At 65.7% G+C, this 18,568-nt stretch overlaps 2 protein-coding genes across 2 annotated transcripts in view; both read right to left on the bottom strand.

Moving 5' to 3' along the window:
- LOC105103081 (mucin-2) overlaps nucleotides 1-18,294 on the bottom strand; it is a 32,964-nt gene extending 14,670 nt beyond the window's left edge. Inside the window, exons 1-31 of the mRNA XM_064491951.1 lie at nucleotides 18,219-18,294; nucleotides 17,105-17,375; nucleotides 16,189-16,303; nucleotides 15,707-15,797; nucleotides 15,518-15,627; nucleotides 15,099-15,309; nucleotides 14,746-14,871; nucleotides 14,123-14,240; nucleotides 13,428-13,566; nucleotides 13,213-13,323; nucleotides 13,054-13,123; nucleotides 12,817-12,954; nucleotides 12,542-12,706; nucleotides 11,995-12,089; nucleotides 11,631-11,757; nucleotides 11,021-11,276; nucleotides 10,814-10,866; nucleotides 10,592-10,692; nucleotides 10,082-10,233; nucleotides 9,732-9,870; nucleotides 9,322-9,432; nucleotides 9,055-9,234; nucleotides 8,694-8,933; nucleotides 7,683-7,839; nucleotides 7,335-7,466; nucleotides 6,526-6,673; nucleotides 6,065-6,108; nucleotides 5,365-5,604; nucleotides 4,061-4,398; nucleotides 975-1,711; nucleotides 112-419 (exon numbers count right to left, since the gene is read on the bottom strand). Of these exons, the coding sequence (XP_064348021.1) occupies nucleotides 112-419; nucleotides 975-1,711; nucleotides 4,061-4,398; nucleotides 5,365-5,604; nucleotides 6,065-6,108; nucleotides 6,526-6,673; nucleotides 7,335-7,466; nucleotides 7,683-7,839; nucleotides 8,694-8,933; nucleotides 9,055-9,234; nucleotides 9,322-9,432; nucleotides 9,732-9,870; nucleotides 10,082-10,233; nucleotides 10,592-10,692; nucleotides 10,814-10,866; nucleotides 11,021-11,276; nucleotides 11,631-11,757; nucleotides 11,995-12,089; nucleotides 12,542-12,706; nucleotides 12,817-12,954; nucleotides 13,054-13,123; nucleotides 13,213-13,323; nucleotides 13,428-13,566; nucleotides 14,123-14,240; nucleotides 14,746-14,871; nucleotides 15,099-15,309; nucleotides 15,518-15,627; nucleotides 15,707-15,797; nucleotides 16,189-16,303; nucleotides 17,105-17,375; nucleotides 18,219-18,294 (5,299 nt within the window). The remainder of the gene's footprint in view (nucleotides 1-111; nucleotides 420-974; nucleotides 1,712-4,060; nucleotides 4,399-5,364; nucleotides 5,605-6,064; nucleotides 6,109-6,525; nucleotides 6,674-7,334; nucleotides 7,467-7,682; nucleotides 7,840-8,693; nucleotides 8,934-9,054; nucleotides 9,235-9,321; nucleotides 9,433-9,731; nucleotides 9,871-10,081; nucleotides 10,234-10,591; nucleotides 10,693-10,813; nucleotides 10,867-11,020; nucleotides 11,277-11,630; nucleotides 11,758-11,994; nucleotides 12,090-12,541; nucleotides 12,707-12,816; nucleotides 12,955-13,053; nucleotides 13,124-13,212; nucleotides 13,324-13,427; nucleotides 13,567-14,122; nucleotides 14,241-14,745; nucleotides 14,872-15,098; nucleotides 15,310-15,517; nucleotides 15,628-15,706; nucleotides 15,798-16,188; nucleotides 16,304-17,104; nucleotides 17,376-18,218) is intronic.
- On the bottom strand, nucleotides 1,815-3,814 carry LOC135322556 (mucin-2-like). Its single transcript, XM_064491799.1, has 2 exons — nucleotides 2,017-3,814; nucleotides 1,815-1,918 (listed from the first exon to the last, which is right to left on the bottom strand). The coding sequence occupies exons 1-2, from the start codon at nucleotides 3,812-3,814 to the stop codon at nucleotides 1,815-1,817; spliced, it is 1,902 nt and encodes a 633-aa protein (XP_064347869.1).
- Nucleotides 18,295-18,568: the final 274 nt, after the last annotated feature.

The raw sequence follows: 18,568 nt of genomic DNA, 5'->3' as shown, positions 1-18,568 counted from the left end.
CTACTGAGCCCAATTTACAGACATTCTCAATAGCTTCAATATCTCCACCTTCTTTGGTGAAGTTCGGTTTAGCAGAATCCAGCCAGCCGGTCCAATTGCAGACAGGCACACATGGAGTGGTTGTGGTCTCCGTGCTGGTGGTCGTGCTGGGGGTTGTGGTCTCCGAGGTGGTTGTCGTGCTGGGGGTTGTTGTCTCCGTGGTGGTGGTGGTGCTGGGGGTTGTGGTCCCCGTGGTGGAGGTGGTGCTGGGGGTGGTGGTCTCCGTGGTGGTGATCGTGCTGGGGGTTGTGGTCTCTGAGGTGGTTGTCGTGCTGGGGGTTGTGGTCTCCGTGGTGGTGGTCGTGCTGGGGGTTGAGGTCTCCGTGGTGGTGGAGGTCGAAGTTGGAGGCTCTGTTGAGGTGGTGGTGGGTGTTGGAGTTCCTGTCCCCGAGGTGGTGCTGGGATGTGTTGTGGTGCAGCCAGGGCGAGGAACACAGCAGTAGACATTGATCTCATAGTTGAGGCAGTAAGGCATGGGGGTGGCTCCCCCTGGCTTCTGGTCTTGGTTTTTGCACACAAGCCCAACAGAAGTGTCGCACACCACAGTTTGTCCAAGCTGTTGCAGGGGAACGCCGGGAAACATGGCGGCTCTGCAGGAGATGCTGGCTACTGAGCCCAATTTACAGACATTCTCAATAGCTTCAATATCTCCACCTTCTTTGGTGAAGTTCGGTTTAGCAGAATCCAGCCAGCCGGTCCAATTGCAGACAGGCACACATGGAGTGGTTGTGGTCTCCGTGCTGGTGGTCGTGCTGGGGGTTGTGGTCTCCGAGGTGGTTGTCGTGCTGGGGGTTGTTGTCTCCGTGGTGGTGGTGGTGCTGGGGGTTGTGGTCCCCGTGGTGGAGGTGGTGCTGGGGGTGGTGGTCTCCGTGGTGGTGATCGTGCTGGGGGTTGTGGTCTCTGAGGTGGTTGTCGTGCTGGGGGTTGTGGTCTCCGTGGTGGTGGTCGTGCTGGGGGTTGAGGTCTCCGTGGTGGTGGAGGTCGAAGTTGGAGGCTCTGTTGAGGTGGTGGTGGGTGTTGGAGTTCCTGTCCCCGAGGTGGTGCTGGGATGTGTTGTGGTGCAGCCAGGGCGAGGAACACAGCAGTAGACATTGATCTCATAGTTGAGGCAGTAAGGCATGGGGGTGGCTCCCCCTGGCTTCTGGTCTTGGTTTTTGCACACAAGCCCTACAGAAGTATCGCACACCACACTTTGTCCAAGCTCTTGCAGGGGAATGCTCGGAAACATGGCGGCTCTGCAGGAGATGCTGGCTACTGAGCCCATTTTACAAACATTCTCAACGGATTCAACGTCTCCACCTTCTTTGGTAAAGTTCGGTTTAGCAGAATCCAGCCAGCCGGTCCAATTGCAGACAGGCACACATGGAGGGGTTGTGGTCTCCGTGCTGGTGGTCGTGCTGGGGGTTGTTGTCTCCGTTGTGGTGTTGGTGCTGGGGGTTGTGGTCCCCGTGGTGGTGGTGGTGCTGGGGGTGGTGGTCTCCGTGGTGGTGATCGTGCTGGGGGTTGTGGTCTCCGAGGTGGTTGTCGTGCTGGGGGTTGAGGTCCCCGTGGTGGTGGTGGTGCTGGGGGTTGTGGTCTCAGTGGTGGTGGTGGTGCTGGTGGTTGTGGTCTCCGTGGGGGTGGTCGTGCTGGGGGTTGAGGTCTCGATGGTCGTGGAGGTCGAAGTTGGAGGCTCTGTTGAGGTGGCGGTGGGTGTTGGACTTCCTGTCCCCGAGGTGGTGCTGGGATGTGTTGTGGTGCAGCCAGGGCGAGGAACACAGCAGTAGACATTGATCTCATAGTTGAGGCAGTAAGGCATGGGGGTGGCTCCCACTGTCTTCTGGTCTTGGTTTTTGCACACAAGCCCAACAGAAGTGTCGCACACCACAGTTTGTCCAAGCTGTTGCAGGGGAACGCCGGGAAACATGGCGGCTCTGCAGGAGATGCTGGCTACTGAGCCCATTTTACAAACATTCTCAACGGATTCAACGTCTCCACCTTCTTTGGTAAAGTTCGGTTTAGCAGAATCCAACCAGCCGGTCCAATTGCAGACAGGCACACATGGAGGGGTTATGGTCTCCGTGGTGGTGATCGTGCTGGGGGTTGTGGTCTCCGAGGTGGTTGTCGTGCTGGGGGTTGTTGTCTCCGTTGTGGTGGTGGTGCTGGGGGTTGTGGTCCCCGTGGTGGAGGTGGTGCTGGGGGTGGTGGTCTCCGTGGTGGTGATCGTGCTGGGGGTTGTGGTTTCCGAGGTGGTTGTCGTGCTGGGGGTTGTGGTCTCCGTGGTGGTGGTCGTGCTGGGGGTTGAGGTCTCCGTGGTGGTGGAGGTCGAAGTTGGTGGCTCTGTTGAGGTGGCGGTGGGTGTTGGACTTCCTGTCCCCGAGGTGGTGCTGGGATGTGTTGTGGTGCAGCCAGGGCGAGGAACACAGCAGTAGACATTGATCTCATAGTTGAGGCAGTAAGGCATGGGGGTGGCTCCCACTGTCTTCTGGTCTTGGTTTTTGCACACAAGCCCAACAGAAGTGTCGCACACCACAGTTTGTCCAAGCTGTTGCAGGGGAACGCCGGGAAACATGGCGGCTCTGCAGGAGATGCTGGCTACTGAGCCCATTTTACAAACATTCTCAACGGATTCAACGTCTCCACCTTCTTTGGTAAAGTTCGGTTTAGCAGAATCCAGCCAGCCGGTCCAATTGCAGACAGGCACACATGGAGGGGTTGTGGTCTCCGTGCTGGTGGTCGTGCTGGGGGTTGTGGTCTCCGAGGTGGTTGTCGTGCTGGGGGTTGTTGTCTCCGTGGTGGTGGTGGTGCTGGGGGTTGTGGTCCCCGTGGTGGTGGTGGTGCTGGGGGTTGTGGTCTCCGTGGTGGTGATCGTGCTGGGGGTTGTGGTCTCCGAGGTGGTTGTCGTGCTGGGGGTTGTGGTCTCCGTGGTGGTGGTCGTGCTGGGGGTTGAGGTCTCCGTGGTGGTGGAGGTCGAAGTTGGAGGCTCTGTTGAGGTGGTGGTGGGTGTTGGACTTCCTGTCCCCGAGGTGGTGCTGGGATGTGTTGTGGTGCAGCCAGGGCGAGGAACACAGCAGTAGACATTGATCTCATAGTTGAGGCAGTAAGGCATGGGGGTGGCTCCCCCTGGCTTCTGGTCTTGGTTTTTGCACACAAGCCCAACAGAAGTGTCGCACACCACAGTTTGTCCAAGCTGTTGCAGGGGAACGCCGGGAAACATGGCGGCTCTACAGGAGATGCTGGCTACTGAGCCCATTTTACAAACATTCTCAACGGATTCAACGTCTCCACCTTCTTTGGTAAAGTTCGGTTTAGCAGAATCCAACCAGCCGGTCCAATTGCAGACAGGCACACATGGAGGGGTTATGGTCTCCGTGGTGGTGATCGTGCTGGGGGTTGTGGTCTCCGAGGTGGTTGTCGTGCTGGGGGTTGTTGTCTCCGTTGTGGTGGTGGTGCTGGGGGTTGTGGTCCCCGTGGTGGTGGTGGTGCTGGGGGTTATGGTCTCCGAGGTGGTTGTCGTGCTGGGGGTTGTGGTCTCCGTGGTGGTGGAGGTCGAAGTTGGAGGCTCTGTTGAGGTGGCGGTGGGTGTTGGAGTTCGTGTCCCCGAGGTGGTGCTGGGATGTGTTGTGGTGCAGCCAGGGCGAGGAACACAGCAGTAGACATTGATCTCATAGTTGAGGCAGTAAGGCATGGGGGTGGCTCCCCCTGGCTTCTGGTCTTGGTTTTTGCACACAAGCCCAACAGAAGTGTCGCACACCACAGTTTGTCCAAGCTGTTGCAGGGGAACGCCAGGAAACATGGCGGCTCTGCAGGAGATGCTGGCTACTGAGCCCATTTTACAAACATTCTCAACGGATTCAACGTCTCCACCTTCTTTGGTAAAGTTCGGTTTTGCAGAATCCAACCAGCCGGTCCAATTGCAGACAGGCACACATGAAGAGTTTGGGGTAGACGTGGTGGTGGTCAGGGTGCTGGTTGTTTCTGTTGCAGGTGTGGATGTTGTAATGGTGGGGGTTCGGGTGCTTGTTCCGGGGCTGGGCACCACTGTAGTAACTGTAGGGCTTGTCGTTGGCGATGTGGTGGTGGTCGGGGTTGGTGCACACCAGTCCATTTTCTCGCAGCAATAGACTCGGATCTCGTAGTCATAGCAGACTGCAAAAGGTCCCTTTCCAAACTGGTCTTCATTCTTGCAAATGAACCCAAAGGAGACATTGCACTGTGCCTCCTGGCCCAGCTCCCCCCATCTGAGTTTGGGCTCCGTGGCCGACCGGCACTCGATGTCTCGTGGGGCCGTGCAGACGTGGTCGAATGTCTCCCAGTCTCCATCATCACTGCTGCCGCTGGGGTGATGCCCGTTGATCCAGTCCGACCAGCAGCACAACCCTGAGAAAGCAAGTTGCGGGGTGGTTATCCAGGCCTGGAGAGACACCTTTCAGGAGGTCAGCGGACTTGGGGAACTCTGACACCCCCACGACCGGCTGTCACCGTCATTGTTTCGAACCCAGCGTAGGCTCAGAGAGGTTACAACGTAGACCTAAACGCCCATCCTCCTTTTGCAAGTGAACGCCTGAGGCGTAGTGGGAAGCAGGCCTGGATGCCACACCACTGACTAACCCGGGCCTCAGAGCCCTGGCCCAGTGCCCTTCACTGGCTCCCTCACATCTTACACCAAACAAAGAAATAAGGAAAGGGCCACCCTGTCCAGTGAGGAAGCACGCCGGCAGGGGCTCGGTCGTCACTCTCCGCCAGCAGTGTTTCCCGCAGAGCTGGTCACAGTGCCCTGCATGAGTCCCTGGGCTCAGCAAGTCAGGGATCAAGTCACCAAACTACACCATCTCTGGTCCACTAACTGGTGTCCGGCCGGCCCCGCCCACATCTGGGGCGCCTCGCCCCGTCAGAAGTGCCGCCAGTCTGACTTACTCGGAGGCGCTGAAGAGGAAGATGACACTGCAGTCACACGGGGGAGGGGGAGAGGATATCATGATACAGTTGGAGATGCTTAAAGTCTTTTCATTTTACAAGTTCTGTTCTCCGGGTCTCTCGTGCCCTGGTGGCTGCGTTCAGCGGTAGCTACGATTTCAGCCCGAGCAAACGCAGAGGGACCTAAGGGCATCTGTCTGCTTCCTCTGACCCTAGGGATGGTTTCTTGCTGGTCTGGGGAAATGTTGCCCTCACTGGAGTCTGGGCTCGGGGATGGGGTCGTGAGGCTGGGGGGCACCAGGGGACATTCCCTGAGTTGACCATCCCACCATGAGCAGAGATGGAGGCGGCCTAGAGGGGCTGACCCTGCTGGGCTCAGGGGAGGCAGGAGCCCCAGGAGGTAAGGGGTGGATGGACTCAGGGTCTTACCTGGGCTGGAGGTGGTGGAGGGGGTGGTGCTGGTGGCCGTGGAGGGGGTGGTGCTGGTGGTGGTGACAGGGGTTGTGGTGGTGGTGGTGCTGGTGGTGAAAGGGGTGGTGGTAGGTGTTGAGGGAGATGAGGGTGGCGTGGTGGACCTGCAGATGTTCAAGTGCTTCTCTATCGTCCCGTTGGGGCCACAGAACTCCCAGTAGCACAGAGGGCCGATCTCGGTGTAGTTGAGAATCTTCCCTGGGGGAGGCCAAGGTCAGCACATCAGACACGAGACAGAATCACAAGACCCCCTTGGTCTGTCCCAGTAGGCGGAAGACTGGGTTTCCCCCACCTCCATCCACCAGCAGACCCGCGCCCATTGGGACTCTGTTCCCAGAGCCCTAAGAGCTCCCCAGCAGGACACAGAAGCTGGGTCCCAGAAGGGGCATTGTCTCCCTGGCAGGAGAAATACAAACTGTCTGGTCATTCCTAAGGGGTGCTGCAAATCAGAGGCACATCTGAGCTGGGAGGGCCCCAGGGAATCCAGAGGGAGGGGGAGGGGAGGACGGGCAGGAGGAGGTGGGAGAGGGGTGCGGCAGAAGGGAGGAGGGAGGGGAGGGAGACTGAGCCCACCTGGGCCCGGCCAGAGAGTCCAAGGGCAACCTGTGGGCTCTCCTGGGCAGCCGCGCCCAGTGCTTCAAGGCAGAGGGCAACTCACCTTCTTCCAGCCGGCAGACAACTTTCGAGGACTTGGTACACTCACTGGAAAGCAAGTGCAAAAGCTGCAGGCTCGGGAAAAGCTGGCCCCTCCCAGCCAGCCTCGGCCTTCCCTGCCCAAGCCCAGTGTCTGGCCCAAAGCCCCAGGGCACAGCCCTGACCAAAGGCCCGCTCCAGGAGCCCCCATCTGGGTTCCCACGGAGTGTGCAGGAGGTGAGGGGGTGAGAAAGCACGAGGCACGGCTCTCCCCGAGAAGGGGGCTGTGTCCCGCCCCCCGGTTCCTGTGTGCAGACATGCACCTGCGCACCCACAGGTCAGCACGTGCGCCGCGTGTGCTTGTGAGTAGCCACGTGTCCACGTGTGACCGTGAACATCGTGTGCCACTGTGTGTGCACGTATGCAGATGCAGGTGTGCGTGTGCACTGCCCTCCCCCAGACCCCCTGCGATGTGAGCTTACGTACCAAGACCGGCAGGGCTTCTCCGTGGGCACGGACACTCCCGGTCGGTAGCGAGTGTCCTCGACGTAGCAGCCGCATTCGTCCCCTCTGACACACTTCTTCAGGTCCTCGTCATAGATGGGCCTGTTCTTGGGGCACCGGGGGTAGCAGCCTGGTGGGCACAGGGCTGTACTTAGACCACCAGAGAGGACCCCCTGTCCACCAGACCCGCGGTCTTCCTCAGCCTGGCCGGTCCACCCCTCCAGGATGTTCCTCCGGGAAGGCCAGGGCCTGGAAAGGCAGGGGCCTGGCTCCCTCCTCTGGGGTCCTGACACTGCCACTTGGCCAGCCAAATTGCCAGCAGGCCCCGCCCACCCGCTGACGGACACCCAGGCCCCGCCCCCTGCTGATGGACAGACAGGCCCCACAAACCTGTTGATGGACAGCCAGGCCCTGCCGATCCCGAGGAAGGGGGCAGGCCGGGCACCTCCCAGGGGTAGGATGCTTCCTCCCCAGGTCCTCTGCTGGCTCACTCCTGCATGTCCCTAGTGCTCAGCTAGTCCTCAGCTCAAAGGCCCTGCACAGGCCTCCCCGGCCCACAGACGCCTCCCCTCCTGACCACTCGCGCTGAGGTAGCGCTTCTTTTCTGCCTCTCGCCTCGAAGGCAGTCTCAGCTCAGGCTCCAAGGCCACCGTCTGATGAACAGACTCTGCAGCTGGGTGAGCCTGGCTCAGCCTGCAGCTCGGGGTCCCCGGCCCCCACACAGCCTGTGTCGGGGTGACCCCGGGCGTCCCCAGACGCCGCCGACCCCGCCTCCCCGGGAGGCCCCTCACCCTCCAGGTAGGACACGGAGATGTTGGAGTGGATGCCGCTGAGGCTCCTGCAGGTCTCGAAGCTGCGGTTCCCGCACGGCTCGTAGTGCCACTCACACTCGTGCGGGGGGTTGTAGTAGTCACAGAAGACGGCTGGGGGGCAGGGCTGGGGTCAGCCTCAGCGAGCCCGGAGGCCGGTGAGGGCGACCCGCAGGTGGCCCAGGGGGCCCACAGGCGCTTGCATCCTCGGGAGGGGGCAGGGACGGAGGGGCCCACATACACCCCATCCCCCACAGGCGCTGCCCCGCCCGGTGCAGCAGCCCCCAGCCCGCCCGCTGGCGCCCACACCCAGGACGGGTAGGCACTCACGGCACAGCTCCGGCGTCCTCCAGGTCACGCAGGCCCCCTCCTTGGTGCACTCCTGGGCGTAGGAGGCCACGGCGGAGCAGAAGCACTCACAGTCCCCGCCGGTGTCGCAGGAGCAAGAGTCGTGGACGCAGGCCTCGTAGAAGGGCTTGGGGTCCACCTGAGGGAACAGCCTCCGTGGGGCCCGGCTCTATACTGCCCGCCCGAGGAGCTCAGGACCCCGAGGTTCCTGGGCCGGGGCACGCTCGCCCAGCGCTAGTCCCCCAGGGCTCCAGTGGGACTGGCGGGAGAGGCCGAGAGGGCTGGCCGACCCGCCCCTGCACCGACGCCTGCAGCTGAGGGCCGACTGGGCCTTCGGGGATTGTGAGCTTTCTCCCTCCCGGGAAGGCACAGGAGCCTGGGGCTCCAGCCACGGGTGCTGGAGAGAGGGCTGCACCTCGGGATGTGTGTCCTAGAGACACAGCCGCTGGAGCGGAAGCTGGAGGACAGGTGCCCCGCAGCGATTCGTCAGGGCCCGTGGCCTCGCCCCCTCCACACCCACCGTTACCAGACCACGCCCACACACCACCAGGTCACGCATCCACTTGCCCACACATACCCGGCCACGCCCACTCCAGCCGCCCAGGCCTCACCAGGCCACTCTTACTCCCGCCCACACCCCGCCAGGCCACGCCCTGTCCACCTGCCCATACCTCACCAGGCCACGCCTACTCTCGCCCACATCCCACCAGGCCACGCCTACTCCACTAGCCCTTGTGTCACCAGGCCACGGCTACTCCTGACAACACCCCGCCAGGCCACGCCTACTCCGCAGGCCCACACCTCACCAGACCACGCCTACTCCACAGGCTCACAACTCACCAGGCCCCGCCTGCTCCCGCCCACACACCTCGCCAGGCCACGCCTCCTCCCGCCCACACCTCACCATGCCTCGCCTACTCCGGCCCAAACACCTCGCCAGGCCACGCCCACTCACGCCCACACCCCGCAGGGCCCCGCCCACTCCCCGCCCACCTTGCTGTGGCAGGTCCTGAAGACCCAGCTCTTGATGATGCTGCACTGCTTCTCAGCCCAGGAGCGGCGGTGCCAGTTCAGGGTGCACGGCTCGGGGGTGCTGCTCACGTCCGGGCAGGTGGAGGCCTCCTTCCAGCTGTTCCCGAAGTCCAGCTCGCTCTCCACTACCATGCGGTCCCGCGTGGTGAAGTCGTTGCTGGACCGCTGGTCGAAGTTCCCGCACAAGCCGCACACGGTGCCCTGCAGAGACCAGCCGGCCAGGGCTTGGCCAGGGGCCCCAGGAAGGGAGGGGCCCGAGGAAGGGAGGGCCCCCGGGGGCAGGCAGGCGGGGGGAGACAGGGCGGGCAGGGCGGCGGCTCACCTTGTAGGAGGGAGCCAGCTTGATGAAGATGGTGGTCCTCTTGTCCCAGATGACAATGACGCCAGTGCTGGCCTCCACCACCAGGTACTGGCCCACCTCCCGCGTGGTGTAGGCCACGTGGTGGCCCACGTCCAGCGGGATCACTGTGCAGTGTCTGTCCTCCAGCTTCAGCTCCGTCCTCTGTGCACAGAGGAAAGCCCGGTCACCGGCCAGGCGGGAAGGCCCCCCGGGAGCCAGCGTCCTCAGTCAGGGGCAGGCAGCACTCACCCCCAGGAAGATCTTGATGGACTTCGAGCAGGTGACGCCCGTGGTGCCGCAGGGCACGTTCTCGGTGACGATGCTGAAGGAGCCCAGCGAGGAGTTCTGGCCACAGTAGTCCTGGGGGCCCAGGGGCACCTGAGCCAGGCCGGCCCGGCCGCTGGGCCTGGACGAGCCTCAGCCCCTCCCACGTGGAGGGGGGCCTCAGCCAGCCCCCACACACGCCCCGCCTTCCCTGTGCCCCCACAGCCCCCTCCAACCCGCAGGAGGGTCCTGGAACCCGAGGGCCAGGGAGGGGCTCCGCTCCCACCCCTGACCCCCTCCCCTCGGAGCCCCCTTGCTGGGCCGGGACCAGCTCAGAGTCAGGACAGCAGGGACCACGGAGCGGAGGCAGGCCCTGGCCGCACTCTACGCCTCACCTGGACTGCCACGTAGGAGCAGTGTCCATCAAAGTCATAATACTTCCCGTCGAAGGTGATGTAGTGGCCGTTCCCGTAGACGGCACACGTGCCGTGGCACACGGACTGGGTGCACGCCCAGCGCCCTTTCTGGCAGGTGCTGAGGACAGTGGGAGAGGGGCCTGGAGGGGCTGCACGGGGCCTGGTACCGGGCGAAAGCCCCCCATCGGCTGGCGAACCCCGCCTACGAGGCCTCGCTATCCCAGCCCCCGTCGGGCTGGGACCCAGCCAGCCAGCTGGCGGGCGGCCTGCAGACCACCACCGGCCCCCTGGAGGAGGCCCGGCTGCAGGGCCGGGGTCTGCGCACTCACCAGGTGTTGCAGTCCACCCTGATCTTGGCCCCGGGGGGGTACACGTCACTGTTGTGCACACAGGGGCACTGCTCCTCCACCACACAGCCACCCTGCCCGTCATCAAGCAGCCCCTCGGGGCACACGCAGCCGCTGATGCACTCCGTCTGGTACTGGGGGCAGTGGGACAGTGGGGTTCAGGGATTACACGGCCGCCCCTCTCTGACCTGCACGCACCTGGTCGCGTTCCCCACCCGGATTCTCTAATCCTTGACCTCTCTCCTTGGTCCAGCCTCCAGAGCCCCGCCCCTCAGGCTCACCACCTGGCTGGGAGACAGCTGAGATCCGCCTGCCAGGGGCCCCCACACTGGCCCCTGGCCCCCAGCAGGCTCCGTGGAGACCCACAGGCAGCCATCTCCCCGCAGGGATGGGGAGGGCCAGTGAGGCCCGTGTGTCCAGAGGTCTGGAGCCGCAGGGCCCGGACGTGAGCCTCCCGCACCCCACTCCACCACGCCGCTCCCCAGCACGCACTGAGCCGGCGGCCAGCGTCTGGCAGCTGGCGGCTCTGGGGTTCCGGATGGCCAGCGCGGTCAGGTTGTTGCAGTCCACGTGGATCTTTGGAGCCATACAGTCTGCAGGAAGGAAGGGGCCACCTTACTTGAGCTGAAGCTGGGTGGGGAGCTCGGCTGGCAAATGAGGGGGGAGGGGCTGCCTGGGTGGTGGGAGGCGACTCGCGGGGCAGCGCCCACTTACTCTGGTCGATCAACCGGACCTGCTTGCAGAGCAGCCTCCCGTTCTGGCAAACGCTGCGAGGGAAGGTGCAGGTGAGGTCGGCCCTTTCGGGGGCGGGCCCAAGGGCTCTGTGGTGTTGGGCAGGGAGGCAGGCTCCCCAAGCAGAGCTGGCCCCGCCCAGCCCCCTGCCCTCCCCACCCTCCGCCTCCCCCGGCCCAGGCCACCCACCATCGCTCCTCCTGTCTCAGGACCACCTCCCCCGCCTCCAGGTAGAGGCCGTGGTGGTAGCAGGAGCACTTGGCCAGGGGCACGCAGCGGCCCTTCTCGTCCAGGAAGGCTTGGTCCGGGCAGCCGCAGCCGTCCACGGGCAGGAAGCCCTTGAGGCAGCGGGTGTCAGATTCCGAGAGCGAGCGGCAGGTCCGCTGGCAGGTGGTCAGGTTGTACAAGAAGAGCTGGGAGGTGGGGCAGGAGCCCACGTCCTTGTCTGCGGAGGGGAGGGCCGGCGTGAGGGGCAGGAGGACGGCCCCCACACCCAGTCCCCAACGGCTGTCCCTGAGCCCCTACTCCGTCCAGGACACCCGCCCAGCCAAGGGGCCCAAAGGGCAGTCGGCCCGGGACCACCTTGGCCACACAGGTGCCCCCACCCCACCCACCTCCCCTTCTGGGCTAAGGCATCCTGGCCACAGCTCCAGGGCCCTCCCCGCAAGCAGAGTGGCTGAGGGCCGGTTTCCCGCAGAGCCCTGCAGGAGGACACTGGGCCGCCGCCCCACCCCAACCACCAGCGCCCAGAGAAGGCCCCCCTCGCGTCCCAGGACACCCCGCAGGGGACGGCACTCACTGCAGACGCCCTCCCGCCAGCCCCACAGCAGGACGCCCTTGGCGGCACAGGCGTGGGCGTAGGAGGACAGGGCGGCGCACATGCAGTCCTCTGAGTTCTGGCAGTTGCACGTATCGTATTTGCACCTCTGGGCGGCAGAACCAGGCAGGGCAGTGAGGACAGGTGGAGCCCTGCGAGCCTCGCACACCCCGTGTGGGCACACCGCCCGCACACACCCTGCAGACGCCCGGACCCACATCACACACCTATAAACACACACTCGCGCCCACACACAGCCACAGAGGGCTGGGCTCGGCCAGGGGCACGGGGCACGCCGCACTGGCACGAATCGGGCAGGTGGGGGTGCACGGCCGGGCCCACCCACCTTGTAATATTCGGCCGGGTCCACGGCAGAGTGGCACCTGCCGAACGGGGCCTCTGTCTTCTTCAACAGGGAGCACCAGTGCTCAGCATAGTTGGCTGCAGGTGGGGTTCAGATCCTCAGGGGGGTGGTCCCTCCACCTCATCCCCTAGGCCCAGTTGCCCAGTCCCCCGGGCAAGAGCAGACACCGTCCCCTCTGTGGCCGGAACCGAGGCCCTTCCCTCTAGGGCAGCCGGCACAGGACGGCACCGCCTGGGAAGGCAGGGGTTCCCTCCCCTCGCCCCTCCCCACCTCCCCGGATGAGGTGGAAAGAAGGGCGTCTGAGAATCCCGGCGAGTCGCTCGATGGGGACCACCACCCAGTGACTAGCAGGCGCGGCCCCTCTGCCATGTCACTTGGCGGAATGCCTTGGTGGGCCACGGTAAACCAGCCGCAAGGCAGAAGCAGCAGGTGGACGGTCTGGCCGAGCGGAGTGGACAGTGTCACCCCCACACCCCACCCACATGCCACGTCCCCCCGCGAACCCCGTGTGCCTCGGGCCGAGCCTCACCGCTCTCGATGCTGAGGGAGCAGGGGTCGTCCAGCCAGTCCACCTTGTCCTGGCAGCTGGACTGGGCCTTCCAGGTGTTGGCGAAGCCGGCGCCCGTGGCCTCCACCAGCCCGCCCGCCGTCTGGAAGTCGTCACCCTCAAGGCCGTTGAAGTTCCCGCAGAGGCCTGAGGGGCCAGGATAGGGTTGGGAAGGCTCAGGGGTAGGCGGGGGTGGGGGGGTTAGGGGGCAGGCGCCTGGGCAGCCTCCCCCGGGGGGGCCGGGCGGGGCCACTCACCCTGCACGTGCCCCTGGGCGGCCGGGTCCAGCGTCAGGAAGAGCTGCATGACCGGCAGCAGCTGCACCTGCAGCCTGAGGCCGAAGGCCGTGCTCACCAGCAGGTGGTGGGAGGACGGTTGGAAGATGGAGAAGCTGGCTGCAAGGCACGGGCGGTGAGGGGCCGGGGCCGGGGTGCGGGTGCTGCCCTCCCCCCCCCCACCCGCACCAGGGGAGGCGCGCCTGGAGCAGGACTCACCCGTCACGTGGGGCAGGTTCACCTGCAGCTCGTTCAGCAGGACGCTGCCGTCCGACTTGAAGGCCACCACCTGTGGACAAGGCCAAGGGGACCGAGGGGGACTGAGCAGGGCCCTGGGGACCCCGGGGCCGCGGGGACGGCAGGGGACGGGGCACTCACGTTCTTCTTGCTGTCGGCCAGCAGCACCACCGTCTTCAGGCAGGTCTGCTTGTCAGTGGAGCCGCAGGACGTCAGCTCGCCCAGGACGGCGTAGGAGTCGTTGTGGGCGTCCTGCGGGGAGGGCAGAGGGCGTTGCAGCCGCACAGGGCCTGGGGGGCGGGAGAGGGCGGGGGTCTCGAGCTCCCCTCCGCAAGCCTGCCTGAGCGGCAGCCCACCTTGCTCAGCACATAGTAACAGTCCCCGTGGAAGGTGTACTTCCTGCCGTCGAACGTGCTGATGTGGGCGCCGCCCTCCAGGGCACAGGTCCCGGGACACTGCAGGTCAGTGCACACCCAGCGACCAGCGTCGCATTCACTGTGGGGCAGCGGGGCCAGGGTCAGGCTCGTCTGCCACTCCTGTCTGCCGAGACCCCCGTGCCCGACCCCAGGACCCATCAGCTCTCACCCCAGGACCCAAGCCTCAGCCCCAGCACCCACCAGCTCCCTCCCTGGGACCCCCAGCCCCAGCCCCAGGAAACATCAGATTTCACCCTGGGACCCCAGCCCCAGCCCCAGCCCCAGGACCCAACATATTTCACCCTGGGACCCCAGCACCAACCCCAGGACTCCCAGCTCCTACCTGCAACCCCAGCCCTGACTCAGGGACCCCCAGCTACCACCGAAACCCCAGCCCTGACCCCAGGACTCCCAGCTCCCATTGGAATCACAGCCCCGACCCAGGGACCCCCAGCTCCCACACTGGGACACCCAGCCCCAACCCCAGGACCCATCAGATTTCACCCTGGGACCCCAGCCCTGACTCAGGGACCCCCAGCTACCACCTGAACCCCAGCCCTGAACCCAGGACTCCCAGCTCCCGTTGGAACCCCAGCCCCGACACGGGGACCCCCAGCTCCCACGCCAGGACCCACCACTGCTCGCAGTGGCTGGTGATCTGCTCGCCGGGCTTGTACAGGCGCCCATGAAGTTTACAGTGGCACTGGCTCACGGGGATGCAGCCGCCGCCCGCGATGTCGTCGTACACAGTGCCTGGGACAGGTGGGCGTGATGTTCACACTCAGCCGGCCCCGAGAAGCGCCAGCATCACCCCGGAGGGCCTCCTGTTCCCAGGACCGCAGCCGGGGGCCAGCCTCGGGAAGTGCCACAATTTCTGAGGCGCGGATGCCAGGCGGCCCTCCCGCCCGCAGGCACCCCTGGTCCCTGGGGGACAGCTGTGGCTCCCACACAGCGCTGCTCAGGGACCTGCCTCGGGGCTCAGAGCCTGTCCTCCGAGGGTGACGCGTAAGGCGACCCTCCATCCGACTCCCTGAGGACACAGTGTGTGTCCCTTGGGTGAGGGTCTCCAGCACCTCTGTCCCCTCTACCTGGGCCTTGTCCCCTGATCTCCGTGGGGGGCACCGTGCCGTCACCGTCCCCTCGGCGCAGCTGAGAACCGAGGCCCGGTCGGCGAGCCCGCACACCCACCGCGCTCAGGCCGCGTGGCGCTCGGGCGGGGCCCTCCGCCCGGCCGCCCCGCAGGCGTCCTGGGTCTCACCTTCCGGGCAGAAACAGCCGTCCATGCGGTGCTCCTCACACAGGCTGCTGACCTCCAGATGCGAGCAGGTGTCCACGCAGGGCGAGCCGCTCTCCAGGTACACCATGTTCCCGGGGCAGCTCTTAGCTACAAAGGCGAAGGCTGGCCCCTGAGCACCCACCTACCCGAGGGGCGGAGCAGGGAGGCGGGGGCACCCCCAAGGGTCTGTGCCTGCCTCCCACCCTGCCCAGGACGGACGCCAATGGGTCGGCACACACGTGGCTCCGGTCCAGGGCACGGCACTCCCCGGGGATCGACCCCGCCGGCCCCCAGGGCCCTGGCCCCGGACCCCGGGCCGGAGGCTGGGTGCTTACCGCAGAGCGTGGCTGTCCTCCAGTTCCCGGGCCGCCCGCCGGCATGGGAGCACTGGCGGGAGAACTCGGCGACGGTGCTGCAGACGCAGGAGCCACCCTGCGCGCACTGGCAGCGGTCCTGCACGCAGGCCTGCACATACGGCTGCAGCGGCACCAGGCCCTGGCAGTCCTCGAAGGCCGTGCCCGTCAGCAGGCTCTCGCACTCGGCGCGCTGGCGGGGGGGTGGGGGGGGAGACGGGTGACGGGGGGGCTGCTCGCGCCCCCCTCCCCTCCACGCTGCTCGCGGGTGGCGGCCCCCCAAGCAGCCAAGGAGGCCTGCAGACGCGGGCTCTCAAGGGAGAGGCACGGGCACCGCCCCCACGGGCTCCTCCCCGGGAACGGCTCCTCCCCGGGGTCTGGGTCCCCGGCCAGCGACTCACGTGCTCAGAGCAGGACTCGGAGGCCGGCACCTCCTCCGGGTCTTCACACACCACCTCGGGCTTGTTGATCTTCTGCAGGTTCCCAAACTCGATGGGGCTGAAGACCACGCCTGCGGGGCACAGCCCTTCAGCCGGGGCACCCGGGAGCCTGCCCACACCCCGCACAACAAGCCCCCAGCAGGCCCTCACCATCAGAGAGGAACTCAGAGTAGGTCTGCAGGCCGTTGTAGTCCCCGCAGAGGCCACACGTGTGGTTCTGGAACTTACTGTCCAGCTCCAGCTGTCGGGGGTCGGGGGAAGGGGAGCAGGTCATGGCGCAGCAGGACCACCGGGTCCCGGGCAGCCAGGGCGAGCCCCCTAACCCCCGGGGCCGGGCTGGCCTCAGAACCTTGTTCAAAGAGTATCAGCTGCGGTGGACAGCTAGGGTCAGCCAGGGGTGTCCCGTCCTCGCGGAGAATCAGAAGGGGTTTGGGGAGGGACAGGGCCGGCCCCCACCCCAGTCTGGAGGGACCACCCACTGGGTGGCAAACTAACCCCCTGCCGCCAGCCTCTCTACCAGCACCAAGGCCACACGGTGCTCCAGCCACGCCTCCCTCACCCCGCCTTGTGTCCCCTGGGGTCCCCCGGCCCGAGGAGGGGCCGTCCCCACCTGTGACTCGGGCCCCACGCACCATGAGCGAGTCCTCCCGGTCCCACATGAGCGCGAGGCCGGCGCGGGAGTAGACCTTGGTGTAGGCGTCACTCTTCTCGATGAGCAGCCCGGAGCTGTAGTGCGGGGTGCTGACCCTGCAGGGGGCACGGGTCAGACCAGGCCACACAGCACCCGCCCAGCCGGGGGCTGAGGTTGGGCGCTGGCCGCCCCCTGGGCACCTGGTCCCGGGCAGAGCCACACCCCCTCCACGGGCTCTGTTCTGGGCAGGCCCCCCGGGAGGATGGAGGGCCAGGCTGCACCCTGGTGGGGGTTTCCCCTGTCCACCCCATCGCCCAGGGCGGGCCCGTGCCCACCCAAACTGCCTCTGGGCCCCGTGCCCTCCCCCACCCTCAGCCCGGGGTCCCCTGGGCTGCAGCCTCTGCAGGGAAACAAAAGTCCCCCAGGCCTCAGGGAAAGGATGAACCCTGCACGTAGGGAACCGGCTGGACAGGAATGCCCTCAGAGCCCCATGGTTCCAGAGACAACGGGGGAACAGAGCGGGCTGGCCGCCCCGCCCAGCTCCTGTACCCCAAGCTTGGGCCACCCACACCAGGCGGGCCACGCCCAGAGCCTGGTGGGCACCCAGCACGGGGGCTGTAGGAGACCCACAGGGTGAAGAAAGCCCTTGATCTCCCCCTAGTCCCTCACCCAGGGGGCTTCCTGGTAGGGGCTCATCAGTGTTTGTTGAATGAATCAGTGACCTGGACTCACGCCCCAGCACTCTCCTTAGCCGTGTGCCAGATACCGGGGCTCACAGGGGCCGGGCCGGCGGGGGGTGCGAGGTGCGCTGGGCTTGGGGATGGGGCGCTGGGGGCCTGGCCGGGTTCGCCCGTGCTCTTGGGACCGGGCGGCCACGTCACTAGGACCTGGAAGGGGACCCTGCCTGACCCACTCACATGGCCCCGTTCACCACAGCGAGCTGCGGGGTGAGGTAAATGGTGTCGTCCTTGACGGTCAGCAGGATGTACTCGATCTGGGGGTGGCCCCCACTGCGGCCGGGGCCCCGTTTCAGGTGCACAGCGAACTCCTTGTAGGCGTCCCGGCAGTCGGAGGCGAAGTTGTAGTCGCACAGGCCGGGGAAGCGGAAGACATCGCCGTCGAAGGTCTTGTAGTGGGAGTCGCCCCAGGTGCTGCACACGCTGTGGCCGTGGTTCCGGGTTCTGCCTTCTGGGGGAGCAGCAGGGGGAGGCGTGAGCAGCCCTGGCCGCCAGGGACCCTCTGGAGGCACCCGGCCAAAGCTCAGGGCCTCGGTGGAGGTCCCCTGCAGGGGCTGGGCCTTGGTCATCCCGCCCACCAGGCCTTGCCCCCTGAAAGGGCACCTGGCTCCCCCGAGGCCCCATCCAGCCCCTGCGGGGAAGCGGCCGTGTGCTGAGCGGGAACTGGGGGCTCCAGGCACCCTGTCAGCCCGGCCCAGAGTGCCCCCCTCCCGTCCCCTGCCACACTCCGTCCATCCGTGCCCCGTGCAGCACCCTCCACCGCTCCAGCCGATCCTCGTCCAGCAGCAAGACGGTGCGGAGCCCTCAGAGGGAGCCCCGTCCTGCTCGTCAACAGGGCGCCAGGCCCCCTGCCCGGCTTTCTCCCCAGCAGCCCAGCTGGGATGGAGACGGCCCCTCCTACTATCCCAGTGTCTTCTCTGTCCAAACAGCCCTCTCTGCAGAAGGGCCATCTTGCCCTTGAACGTCCAAAGCCCCTGATACCCGGGAGGGGGGCCTCCCCCGCCTGGCCCCCCTGGCCGGCCCCTGCCTCCCGCACACCCCCAGACAGCAGCCCAGCCCCCTGTGTCCCCCGGGGACTGTCTCCGGACACACTAGGGCCGGGCAATCACCTTCAAAAGGATGGTAGGAACCCAAGTCAGCCTTCCTTCCCTCCACCCAAAGTCAGCAACGTGGGGGCTGCAGGATGCCTGGCCCGGGCATCCACCCGAAGCCCGGGCGGAGGAAGAGAACCTCGCCCTCCCCGCTAGGACGAGGGCTCTGGGCTGCCGGCCCTTCCCGCCCACACCGCTCTCACCTCTCCTGGACTCCGTGCCCTCGGCCCAGGTCAGGGCCAAGCAGAGGGCCACCAGGCGGGCTAGCGGCAGCCCCATGGTGGCCGGAGGGTGGTGTGGGAGAGCGACTGGGACAGGGGTTCAGGCCTTATATGGCCCAGCAAGGCTGTCAGAGTGCGGGGAGAGCCTGGGAGGGGCGAAGGGTGGGTGGGGCCTTGCGGGTTATCAGGAACACAGCTGTGGGGTCTCCACGGGCCACCGTGGGGAAATATTGATTCAGGTTATCTGGGCTTTATCTTTTTACTGCCCCCGGGGCAGAGCTGGCTCTGCTCAGGGTGGAGCGGCCCCAATTACCCAATTCCAACTCACACCC

This window comes from Camelus dromedarius, chromosome 12 (genome assembly GCF_036321535.1).
Source record: "Camelus dromedarius isolate mCamDro1 chromosome 12, mCamDro1.pat, whole genome shotgun sequence".
Lineage (NCBI taxonomy): Eukaryota > Metazoa > Chordata > Mammalia > Artiodactyla > Camelidae > Camelus > Camelus dromedarius.
Note: the sequence above shows the minus strand (reverse complement) of the source record. Positions and strands in the feature narration are given on the sequence as shown.